At 41.7% G+C, this 13,634-nt stretch overlaps 1 protein-coding gene across 2 annotated transcripts in view; it reads left to right on the top strand.

Annotated features, from left to right (window-relative positions):
* The window catches only part of LOC126163172 (cytosolic endo-beta-N-acetylglucosaminidase), a 121,354-nt gene that overhangs the window by 23,457 nt on the left and 84,263 nt on the right, over positions 1-13,634 (top strand). For both annotated transcript variants that reach the window (XM_049920120.1, XM_049920121.1), the window contains exon 2: positions 4,472-4,620. In XM_049920120.1, coding sequence (XP_049776077.1) covers positions 4,472-4,620 — 149 coding nt within the window. The remainder of the gene's footprint in view (positions 1-4,471; positions 4,621-13,634) is intronic.

Below are 13,634 nucleotides of genomic sequence, written 5' to 3' on the forward strand. Positions count from 1 at the left end.
GCAAGGTCGTGGAGGGTATCAAAAACTGCTTGACGGAGTGAGGCAGGTACGATCGGGCGCGGAATACCGGTGTGTCACATATAACCGGTGAGTCAGACCCTGGTAGGTGGCGGTTCTCCTAGGTAAGAGATGTGTTGGTGTCCTGTAGTAAGTCCTGTATGCTGGGATCTTGCTGTTGAAGGTGCGCCAGATTAGCCATGTCAAAAGGCGAAGTTATGGCGTTTATGCATGACATATAGTCTGCGACGACGATGTCTGCACCTTTTATATAGCAGACGTCCATCGTGTATTGACATATGAGATCCATATGTCGGAACCTAAGCGGTGGGAGGTCGGTAGCAGGATTACGAATGGCATCTTTGAGCTGATGGTGATCGGTGAAAATAGTGACCTCACGACCTTCAATATCTTTGCAAAAGTGTCTGACAGCTTCATAAACGGCCAGTAACTCTCTATCAAACGCGGACCACTTGCGATGAGAAGCGGACAGTTTTTTAGAGAAGAATCGGAGTGGTTGAGAGGTATCACCGATCTGTTGCTGAAGCACGGCGCCGATACAGGTGTAGGTGTCGCTTGCGTCCATAGTAATAGAGATGCGTACATCGGCAAGTGGGTGCACGAGTGTAACTGTGTTGGTCAGGGTGGCCTTGAGATTGTTGAATGCGCGTGTCATATCCTCGGACCAAACTACTTTGCGTGCGCCCAAAGTGTTCTTGCCTGCCAACGCATCTGTGTGTGGTGCCTGGAGTGAAGCTGCGAGCGGAATGTGTCGGCGGAAAAAGTTCACCATTCCTAAGAAACGACGGTCACGGTACATTTCCAGAATGGCAACATGCTCGGATGTAGGCCGTATGCCATCAGGGCTGACCTCATGACTCAGCAACGTCATACGAGAGCAGCGGAGCTGGTTTTTAACCTTGTTAATCGCAACGCCATTGTCTAAGAGAATTTGTAGCAGACGTGACAAATGTTCTTCATGTTCTGTTTTGGGCGCTGAGAAAACAAGGACATCATTGAGCTACGCATAGCAAAAATGCAGTGGGAGAAGGAGTGAGTCAATGAAGCGTTGCCAGGTCTGCGCAGCGTTTTTGAGACCATACGGCATGGTACAGTATTCATAAAGGCCAAAGGGGGTGATAATAGCCATGTTTGGGATGTCATCAGTGTGCATAGGGATCTAATGGTACACTTTTTTTACAGTCAATAACGCTGAAAACGCGTGCACCGTGTAGTTGTTATGCAAAGTCCTGAATATGCGGAATCGGAAAATTGTCAATGATGGTGCATGCATTTAATTTGCGGTAATCTCCACATAAACGGTATGAACTGCCTTTCTTGGAAGCCAAGTGAAGTGGAGAAGACCAGTTGCTGGAGGATGGACAGACAATACCGGCGTCTAATAGGTCCTGTATGATAGCTTTTGCCTGGCGAAGTTTGTGGGCCGACAGGCACCTGGCTTTGTGACGAACGGGCGGGTCTTTGGTAGTATTCAGTCTGTAGCACGTCCCGTTCGAAATCATCGTGACATGGGGCAATGGGAGGGTGTTGAATCACCCACAGCCCTGACAGTTGAAGAGTCACTGACCTGTGGTGGCGGCTGTGGGAGCCACGTAGTCGGCGTCGTAACAGGAGCTGCGTGGGCGTGGGCGTGGGCGTGGTCGGTGGAGGCCTTGGTGCGAAGTGCCATCGCAGGAAGAGATCTGCAGTGGCTGTGACCTGTGATGAGGTGGGGTCGTGTGTCGGCTTGATGTGAGCAGGTCGCTCGACATGAGAGCGAGGGAATAACTCGAGCTGGAGTTCATCAGTAGAGCCCGCGACAGGTGTGGAAACATGCGTGAGGTTGGCACGTGCACATGCCGGCTCGCATGATGCGTCTGCAATCAAATGTCATAGTCTGTTGCTGTTGTTATGAGTAGCATCTATTTCACGGCGTTGGCAGTTGACTTCGGCGATGGAGGCGACGAATTGAGCCGACAGGTAGGAGCAATCGGCAGAAGTGTTGATGAGTGAATCATAACTAAGAGGTAGAGTTGTAACACGTGGCACGAAGGAGCCAGGGATGGGTGTGCCGGAAGTGTGGTGCACCAGTGCTGCAGACTGTAGGTCTGGAGAAAGTCCATAATGACGGAGGAAATCAATCCCAAGCAGCAACTCGTCGATATCCGCGACGTGAAACGTCCATGGGAACAGCATGTCGGGTGCGAGCTGAAGCTGAAACTAGACTGTTCTGTGAACGCTGATATTGGAATTATTCGCCGCGTGGAGCGTGGAAACGGTAGGTAGCAAGCTCGACAGAGCAAGTGTTCGGGGCAGAACGCTGGAGTCCGCGCCTGTATCCACGAGAAAGTGGGGTTTGTGCCGTACGGCGTAGGTCACACAGAATACACAGCACGTGATGCGTCGTCGATGTCTTGTTTCACGGGAACACTGTCAGGTGGCATTGTCACAACACAAGTGTCTGTCGCAAGCTGCGACTGTGGAGCGTAATAATTCGTAAGAGACACAAACGTAGGATGCGGCGTAAACAGTAGTTGTCTTGCAGCCGTTCGTGAGGATTCACTCGCACTTACACAGGACAGTGGAATCGTAGGTACACTCACGTTGTTGATCAGCACATTGTTTATACACTGAGTTGTATCAGAAGCACACAAAAAAAGCAAAAGTTTGGGGTCACCAGTGTGGTCGTTGGGTTGTATAGAGGTTGTAGAACCGAAACATACTACTTAATTGATTGAATACTGTTATTGTTGCTGGAAATAGCTACACGAAATGACACATTGAAAATCCACAGTCACTTGATTTGACAACATGGCAAACACTACTATAAACATTTTTCAATGAAGTTAGTTCGAAGATGAGTCGCTCAATTGCTTGCGGTCGATAACTGCCACACATCGTAAGAAAGTTTAGTAATACAGACAGTAATAATCTCTCACTGACACAATCATGTGTGACAAGACTTTTGCTGATGACATAGGGATCAAAGAAGACAAAATTAGAATGAAAGGATGTTTTAAATTTTGTTGTCAAATGTTCTTTTACAAAGATAAACCAGGAAATACTACCACCACCCCTTTACCGTACCACTGCAAAGATGAGTGATAAATTTATCATTTTTAGTTGTACTGAAAAAAGAAGAAATTGTTACTTTTAAGTGAAGCACAAGGGCTTGAAAGAGTGCACATACCAAAACAGTTACTTATGGGTATTTATTCATTTTTAACAAATAAGTACAAGAATGAAAATATTGCGGATAGAAATGGAAAAAAAGTGTAAATAAATACTGAGATAATGCCATAATGCTGCAAAGAAAGGAAAATATATTCAAATTTAATATCCCATTAATGGAAAGATAATTAGAGCGTAAGCTCAGATTGGACTAACAGAGGTATGAAGATTGTCTGTCTTCTTTATGGGACAACTTAGTATTCAGTTCAACTGATTAAGAAAGCAAAGAAAAATTAAATTGAGAGATATGTTAGCTACCATTAACACCATGCCCCTCTTCTTTATGAAAGCAAAACCATTGTCTTAAACACTGTAGCATCTTACTCTGTTTGCACTAATGAAAGTGGTGATGGCTGGTGCAATTTTTTGTGTGTTAAAAAAGCCAGTACAGCAGATAAACAGGGGAAGAGGAGAACAGACAATGTAAGCAATACATGGATTGCAAAGAGAGATGAAATACTGATGAATATATAGACATCACCCGAGAGCTGTGTGTTAATATTCCAGAACTGAGCATATAGTATGTCTTGTTATAGAAGGGGCAACTGGAGAAGTAGCAAAATATAAGTATTAAAAATGGAGTCAAACGACATATCACTTCTATTGTGTTGTTGAGTATATTCTGCAGAAATTATTTTATGCCTAGACATGACTGGTGTGTCTTCTTCTGCCTATTATTTGTCAATGTGTTACTTTACTCATGCTAATACAATGTTTGAAAGTTTCTCCATTCCTCAGTATCACATCAGTTACTTCCCTATCTCTATGTGTGACAATAGTTCTCCTCTCTTTATTTTTCACGTACAGTCCCACTTCTTCCACCTTTTGCTTTACTTTCTTATTTTGTAGTCCTGGTTGTATTATTTTTTGTGTCTTTTTAATTGTTATTATTGTCCAGTCTTTCCTGATTTAGCTTGTTTTTCTTGTATATTCACTATATTGTTGAGAGCTATTACTGGCAACCTTTTGTGAACTGGAAACTTTATGTCAAACTCTGTTAACTGTTTATATTCTGATCACTGTTCACATGCCTCTTTGCATTGTTTTCGTCATGGTTCAAAATACTTTTGTGTGATCTTGATGTCATGTTTTGTCAGTTGATACATTTATCAGCTAATTACCATTTAGTATTCCCAGTTCAATATTGGCTTTCACTGTTGATCACTGTTTACTTTCCACTTATATTTTATTAAAGAAGATGTTTTGGAATATTATATGTTTTACAAGTTTTTGTTTTTTCTAGGTTCCTAGCAGACAGTACTAAACATGATAGTTACAGATTTTTCCACTGGACAGGGATTGATACATTTGTCTACTTCAGCCATCATTTTGTTACCATACCTCCAGTTGGGTGGATCAATGCTGCTCATTTACATGGAGTGAAAATCTTAGGTAAGATTTGATAAATAAGAAAAGCATTTTAAGCATTTAACAAGTGCTGTGATGAATATTTTACTTGTCTATTTAGTTTGCAGTGGGCATTGAGTAGAGCTATACAGATGGTAGAGGATCTTAGACTGTGTATCTGGGAGTAAGGAAGTATTAGTTATGTATGAATTCTTAGTTTCTTTTAAGAGATTTAAACAACTTACACACTAAGAAACATGTTAATTTTATAGTAACTTTTAAAAGTGACAACTACTCGTCATTAACACATATTGAAGTGACACATGAAATTATACATCTCACCCTCAACTTCTTACGTTTTGCTGTACAATAAGACAAACAACTAGGAAGCTACCAAGCTCTTCTTCAGTTTCTACTGAGGTTTCATGCACTAAAATTGCCGGCCGGAGTGGCCGTGCGGTTCTGGGCGCTACAGTCTGGAACCGATGTGTGTGATGTCCTTAGGTTAGTTAGGTTTAATTAGTTCTAAGTTCTAGGTGACTGATGACCTCAGAAGTTAAGTCGCATAGTGCTCAGAGCCATTTGAACCATTTGCACTAAAGCTTCATGTAATCCCATTGAAAAAATGCTGAAAAAAAGAGATCCAACGATAGTGCTGGCTTCTTCCAATCCAATTACGACTGCATTTGTTGATCAGTTGCTCAAAAACATTAATCTCAAAGTGAGGTGGTGTTCAATCCACATCCTCTCATAAACAAAAAGATTTACACTCTCCAACACCAGTGACATCTCGAATGAAAACCAAGTAATAAGTACGCTCAGATGGAGTAGCAGTAAATGAGGTCGTAGTAGTTGATCTCTACATCTACATGACTACTCTGCAATTCACATTTAAGTGCTTGGCAGAGGGTTCATCGAACCACAATCATACTATCTCTCTACCATTCCACTCCCGAACAGCGCGCGGGAAAAACAAACACCTAAACCTTTCCGTTCGCACTCTGATTCTCTTATTTTATTTTGATGATCTTTCCTACCTATGTAGGTTGTGCTCAACAAAATATTTTTGCATTCGGAAGAGTAAGTTGTTGATAGAAATTTCGTAAATAGATCTCGCCGCGACAAAAAAGTCTTTGCTTTAATGACTTCCATCCCAACTTGCGTGTCATATCTGCCACACCCTCTCCCCTATTGCGTGATAATACAAAACGAGCTGCCCCTTTTTGCACCCTTTCGATGTCCTCTGTCAATCCCACCTGGTAAGGATCGCACACTGCACAGCAATATTCTAACAGAGGATGAACGAGTGTAGTGTAAGCTGTCTCTTTAGTGGACTTGTTGCATCTTCTAAGTGTATCTCATATAATTTCAGCCCACAAGTTGGTAGAAAGTCATAACTGGTGATCTAAGATTATCTTGGATTATAGGATTTCATCACTCCAGACATGGCATTTGTATTATCAGGAATGTAAGAGCCATCCTCCATAAATCATACAGACAGTAGGAAGTGTGGCACTCTATTATCGTGCTGTAATACCCATTGAAAGAATTGAACTCTGGGCTCAAAATTATTTGTTGCAATTGATTACACTTATTGTTTGTGATACTGCAATGGTGTAAAAGTATGACATGCTTTCAGCACCTATTACTAATATTTTGTCACAGCTGGTGACATCACCAGAGCACTGGCCATCATCCTCATGGCAACAGCATTGCAGTAACCTTGCATACAGGATGCTGAATCAGCACTCACCCCACTGCATGGTGCTGCTGCCAGAAGCAGCAAATTAAATGGTCGTCAAGGTGCTATTTTATGCACCCATCAAGCCACCAAGGCATAAATCACTCAGTCGCACCATTGGGCCACTATGTAGCCATTCTTCTTACACTAGGCAGTCACTGTTTGTTCATCAACTGCCAGCTGTACATCAAGGTCTGGACTTTGATACCCGCTGTGCCATCCTGACACTCTGCTGCTTCCACCACTGTGGTCACAGATTGCATTGCTGTGCACAGGAGCTGATTTGAATGGCCGTAATAGCCAAATGCCACTGCCAAGTCAGCAGCAATTGCATCTGGTGTAGCAGTGTATAAGATGCAGCCAGCCTAGTGCTGCCACCTTCTGGACCCTCAGGCTTCTCGCCGTGAGCGATGCGGCACCACCACTGTGATCTGTACGGCATATGCCAGACCACACCTTGCAGGACATGGGTGCCTGTTTGCCTCCAACAAAGTACTGTAAGTCCTGTTGTTTGGGAGAGAGTCTGACTCAGCTGCTGTCATCTTGCTGACTCGACCGTGACTATCATGTCTGCAGTTCGAACTGAAAAACTTCCCACCCTTCCAGTAACAGTCTCATAAAACTAACTGCTGTAATATGGAGTAATTTCTCCTCCACCAGTACTCTTCAAACTGTATTCTTTGATAGGAAAGTTAATGACTGCACATTGATAAATCTTTTCCAGCCCAGTCTGAACGCTGGGCTCAAAATCACTTAGACTCTTTTGCTTGCAAGACCTAGGGCAACTTTGAGTCAACAACAGTAAATTTCTTTCAGTTAAGAAGTGGCCTTTACATATGTGTCGCTTTCTAGGCCCTACATGACAGTAGATTAAATGTGTCTCTGCAGGTCCATATAATGAGCAATATTCCATCTTCTACAACTATTGATGTGGATATATCGCAGTGTGGATATATCGCAGACAGTTGTTTATTATTCTTCATAGTGCCAGTGTCAGTGTCAATGCAGGAAACAGTTTGTTAAGAAGTAAAAGCCTTTTACATCTCATGGTACACAGTGTATGAACCTCTAACACTTTTATGATTTTTTTTTTAAATTTGGGATGTCCTGTATAATATTCTGTTTCCATTGATATATATTGTGCTAATGATATTTCAAATTTGCTACAAATCCTGTGTTTAGTAATGTTGTTATTGTAGATGTTGCTGTTAATTATACAATATTTAAAGAGGTATTAGTGCAGTAAAACACTATATTCATAATTTAATACTATGTTCTAAACCATTTGTACAAGGATGATCTTCATTAGTAAAATCTCTTGGGCATCCAACTGCATCAAGTGGTTTCACGTGCATGAGCCCTTGGCTGAAAGCTGTTCTGCTTAATGCTCCACAGCCATTATCAGATGGTAACTGACTGTGGTTTCTGGCCTCATCATTAAATAGAGTCATTACCATCTGGCTGTGACAGCGCTGATGCTCAGTCAGTCACCATAGAAGGCAATGTCTTCATACTGAATCTGCTGTGCCCACTTCAACCGTGTGATGCATATATTCCATGCTGTCTTTGCTGCAATTCACAGTCTGTGTTGAGGGTATTATCAGGTATTGTGATCTTCATAACTTCTTTTATTATGCTATTCCAGAAATTTTTACCCTTTCTGTTTGATGCATATATTGTTCAATGCAATTTTATGTCAATTATTCCAATTTCTCTAGATAATGTAGTTGTAGACATCTCTTTTTTTTATCTTTTTTAAAATATATATCCAGCATTATTCTATCATGTGAATGGTCTGCCAAACTTAATACTGTACACCTTCACATGTTATTTTGTTAATGCCAGAAGATTTTTGGTCTACATTATTTTTCAATGACATTAGTTTGCATATATATTTTAGCTGTGGGTCTGAAGACTAACTTGATATTATGATTCTTCAGGAGCCAGCTATCTTCTCTGTTACTGAACCACAGACTGACAAAATCCACTCATATAGATCAGTATCACAACACTTGTAGCCATCACCACTTGGTTCAAAAATTCACTCTGTTAAGGCCTTTAAGGACAGAAGTTGTTTCTAATGCCAGATCTTACCACACGAATTGATCCATCTGTCTTCTGTGAGAATGGCTACAACAAGCAACAAATACTGCAAGCAATTTCAGTATGCATACATCAGCTGAACACCACTAAGCAAATGAGCAAGAATTTTTTGTCTGATCATTGTGTGATTCAGTGACAGAGAACATTAGATCTCAGTTCCTGAAGAGACATAATGTCAGCCTTCATGTTTCCAGCTAAAATACACCAACCCATGGTACCTGCGAAAGATTAAATAGATATCAGAGCACCTGGCATTTACAAAATAGCATATTAATGTGGACAGTACTATGTACTCAGTAGAACAATGCCAGATTGAACAGAAGTATCTGTGACTGTATTATCCAGAAAAATTAACTGTAGCTGAACATGCTGTGCAAAATGGACATAAAATTGCATTTGATGACATCTCTATCATCATGAGACCAGTGGTTCCTGGAACAGCATAAAATCAAAATTATTGAGATCAAAATATCTAATAGTATCTTCAATACAGATGGTGACCTCTCTCAGGATCCAACTATTGCGAAGTTACAGCAGGTGTGACAGACCCAAGTAGAAAACACTGCTGTATGCAGCAGTGCACCTAGCACCAGTGCTACGACATCCAGCATCATGGCTATGTAAAGACAAGGCCAGCAACCACAGAGAAATGAGTTATCACTTAACAGTGGCTGAGGAGCACTCAGCCAAGAGTTGGTGCATGTATATTAGCAAAATGACATGTCTGGAAGCCGAAATGATTTTACCCAGCCATATTGCAACAAAACTATGCATTCAAATACAGGGTGGGGCAAATAAAAGTGTCCCGGATGAGTGGATACGATTGGATGTCAATGTATTGATACAACCACACCCTGTGATGCACACACCATTTGTATGCCTGCCACATGATCCACACCAGTTCAGAGCGTAGTGGGGGCTGTGTCATTGTGAATGGAGCGGTGCAAAGGGGCAATGGTACTCACAGTGGAGCATGGGGTGTTCATTGTGGAAAGTTTTGTGACCAACAAAGTCGTGGAAATGGTGTGGTCAGTTGTTTGCCGAGAAGTTTAATGGTTTCAAAGTGCCAGCCAACAAAGAGTGCCATGCAATGCTTAGTCTGAAAATGGCACCAGTGAGGATCTGTTTTGAACAAGTCAAAGAACATTCCAAAAAGTGGTTGCAGTTCACCATAAAATGCTTCGGAAACGGTCTTATCATGTCGATCATGCAGACGGTTACTCCACCTTGATCTGCACATACATCACTACCGAGTGTGTGTTGTTCGTGCATTAAAACCAGCAGATGCTCGCCCAGTTTTGTGAGTAGGTGTTGGCTGAGATAATAATGAACAGCTTTGATATTTATGTGTGATGAAGCCTGGTTTTACCTGAGTGGTTATGTCAACTCTCAAGAGTTGTAGGTTCTGGGCAGCAGAGAATCTGCATAACTTCCAAGAAACACCCTTGCATGATCAGAAGGTTAGGGTTTGGTGTGCAGTGTCTGCACACTGCATTATTTATTCTATTTTCTTTAATTAGACACTGACTTCAGCACGTTATTTTGCCAACATTTTGAAACCATTTTTGGCAGCATTAACAGAGGAGGAAAGGACCTACAGTTACTTCCAATAAGATGAACCAACTGTCCATACAGCTGGCTGAACCTTGGAGCACTTTTACACAGTCTTCATATCTGACAGAGTTGTTAGCAGAGGTCAGTCTGGTCGTGGCCCTTGCTGGCCACCCATGTGATCTGATCTGACACTGTGTTATTGTGTGGGGAGCCCTGAAGTCTAAAGTGTATCATAAAAACCCCCATAGTCTTCAAGAACTGCAGCAGAACATTTTGGATGAGGCTGCAGCAATTCCAGGAGTCCAGCTTCAATCCGCCTTCAGCAACTTGCTGATCAAGGTTCAAGAGTGCCAAGAGATGAATGCTAGTCACTTTCAACATCTGCTATAGTCAGGTTAGTGCTGTATTTCCTTTCCTCTGCTGTGTTTCTTTGTACCTGGGAACTCCTATCTCAGGGCCACATTTATTTGTCACATCCTGTATTGTAATCACCATGGTTTCTGTATGTTGCTTCATATGAATTTTGGTTACTCTATCCAGTTCATAGTTTAACGTGCTGCTGGATTTTCTCGAAACAGAGTTAATGTAAGGCAAGAAACTCAAAACATTTCGGGTGCACTGCATTATGCCATTGCAGAATGCTGTCAGTTTCCAGAGAATGTGTTGTTAACCCAGTTGTGAAAGGGGGTGTTGTGCATAAGGCAGAACACAGTTTTGAGCTGTCAACCCCTTATGACTGTGGAAAAAGTCTGAATTGTCTGAATGATGAACAGTTTCACACACTGGCTGTTCGTGCAGTTTGCTACTGTAGGCTGTGACATTTAAGCTTACAGGAGGCAAAGGACAAGGTTCAGTGTTTGGTTGAGTATACAGTTTCAGTTCATCATAACATATTGTTATCGCATACTCTCTGCCATATACTTTCTTCCATGGTTGCTAATACAGTAAGACATACAGGAAATCTTTGGTCAAATGCAGATAGTAGGGGAGAGATCCCCCCCCCCCCCCCTCCCCCAAGAACCATGGACCTTGCCGTTGGTGAGGAGGCTTGTGTGCCTCAGCGATACAGATAGCCGTACCGTAGGTGCAACCACAATGGATGGGTATCTGTTGAGAGGCCAGACAAATGTGTGGTTCCTGAAGAGGGGCAGCAGCCTTTTCAGTAGTTGCAGGGGGAACAGTCTGGATGATTGACTGATCTGGCCTTGTAACATTAACCAAAATGGCCTTGCTGTGCTGGTACTGTGAACAGCTGAAAGCAAGGGGAAACTACATCCGTAATTTTTCCCGAGGGCACGCAGCTTTACTGTATGGTTAAATGATGATGGTGTCCTCTTGGGTAAAATATTCCAGAGGTAAAATAGTCCCCCATTTGGATATCCGAGCACGGGACTACTCAGGACGACACTGTCATCAAGGGAAAGAAAACTGGCGTTCTACGTATTGGAGCTTGGAATGTCAGATCCCTTAGTTGGGCAGGTAGGTCAGAAAATTTAAAACGGGAAATGGATAGGTTAAAGTTAGATATATTGGGAATTAGTGAAGTTCAGTGGCAGGAGGAACACGACTTCTGGTCAGGTGAATACAGGATTATAAATACAAAATCAAATAGGGGGACTGCAGGAGTAGGTTTAATAAAGAATAAAAAAAAATAGGAACGCAGGTAAGCTACTACAAACAGCATAGTGAACGCATTATTGCAGCAAAGATAGACACGAAGCCCAGGCCTACCACAGTAGTACAAGTTTATATGCCAACCAGCTCCACAGATGACGAAGAGATTGATGGAATGTATGATGAAATAAAATAAATTATTCAGATAGTGAAGGGAGATGAAAATTTAATAGTCATGGGTGACTGGAATTTGATAGTAGGAAAAGAAAGAGAAGGAAAAGTAGTAGGTGAATATGGAATGTGGGTAAGGAAAGAAAGAGGTAGCCGTCTAGTAGAATTTTGCACAAGGCATAACTTAATCGTAGCTAACATTTGGTTCAAGAATCATGAAAGAAGGTTGTATACATGGAAGAGGCCTGGAGACACTGGAAGGTTTCAGATAGATTATATAATGGTAAAACAGAGTTTTAGGAACCAGGTTTTAAACTGTAAGACATTTCCAGTGGCAGATGTGAACTCTGACCACAATCTATTGGTTATGAACTGTACATTAAATCTGAAGAAACTGCAAAAAGGTGGGAATTTAAGGAGATCGGACCTGGATAAACTGAAAGAGCCAAAGGTTGTAGGGAGTTTCAGAGAGAGCATTAGGGGACGATTGATAAGAATGTGGGAAAGAAATACAGTAGAAGAAGAATGGATAGCTTTGAGAGATGAAATAGTGAAGGCAGCACAGGATCAAGTAGGTAAAAAGATGAGGGCTAGTAGAAATCCTTGGGTAACAGAAGAAATATTGAATTTAATTGATGAAAGGAGAAAATATAAAAACGCAATAAATGAAACAGGCAAAAAGGAATATAAACGTCTTAAAAATGAGATCAATTGTAAGTGCAAAATGGCTAAGCAGGGATGGCTAGAGGACAAATGTAAGGATGTAGAGGCATATATCACTAGGGCTAAGATAGATACTGCCTATAGGAAAATTATAGAGACCTTTGGAGAAAAGAGAACCACTTGTATGAATACCAAGCTCAGATGGAAACCCAGTTTTAAGCAATGAAGGGAAAGCAGAAAAGTGTGAGTATATAGAGGGGCTATACAAGGGCGATGTACTTGAGAACAGTATCATGGAAATGGAAGAGGATGTAGATGAAGATGAAATGGAGATATGATACTGCGTGAAGAGTTTGTCAGAGCACTGAAAAACCTAAGTCAAAACAAGGCCCCAGGAGTAGACAACATTCCATTAGAACTACCGATAACCTTGGGAGAGCCAGCCCTGACAAAACTCTGCCATCTGGTGAGCAAGATATATCAGACAAGGGAAATACCCCCAGACTTCAAGAAGAATATAATTCCAATCCCAAAGAAAGCAGGTGTTGACAGATGTGAAAATTTCCGAACTACCAGTTTAATAAGTCACGGCCACAAAATACCAACATGAATTCCTTACAGACAAATGGAAAAACTGGTAGAAGCCGACATCGGAGAAGATCAGTATGGATTCCGTAGAAATATTGGAACACGTGAGGCAATACTGACCCTATGACTTATCTTAGAAGATAGATTAAGGAAAGTTAAACCTACGTTTCTAGCATTTGTAGACTTAGAGAAAGCTTCTGACAATGTTGACTGGAATACTCTGTTTCAAATTCTGAAGGTGGCAGGGGTCAAATATAGGGAGTGAAATGCTATTTACAATTTGCACAGAAACCAGATGGCAGTTATGAGAGTTGAGGGGCATGAGAAGGAAGCAGTGGATGGGAAGGGAGTGAGACAGGGTTGTAGCCTATCCCCGATGTTATTCAATCTGTAAATTGAGCAAGCAGTAAAGGAAACAAAAGAAAAATTTGGAGTAGGAATTAAAATCCGTGCAGAAGAATTAAAAACTATGAGGTTTGCTGATGACATCATAATTCTGTCAGAGGCAGCAAAGGACCTGGAAGAGCAGTTGAACGGAATGAACAGTGTCTTGAAAGGCGGATATAACATGAACATCAACAAAGCAAAATGAGGATAATGGAATGTAGTCGAATTAAGTCGGGTG

Source organism: Schistocerca cancellata, chromosome 2 (genome assembly GCF_023864275.1).
Source record: "Schistocerca cancellata isolate TAMUIC-IGC-003103 chromosome 2, iqSchCanc2.1, whole genome shotgun sequence".
Taxonomy (NCBI): Eukaryota; Metazoa; Arthropoda; class Insecta; order Orthoptera; family Acrididae; genus Schistocerca; species Schistocerca cancellata.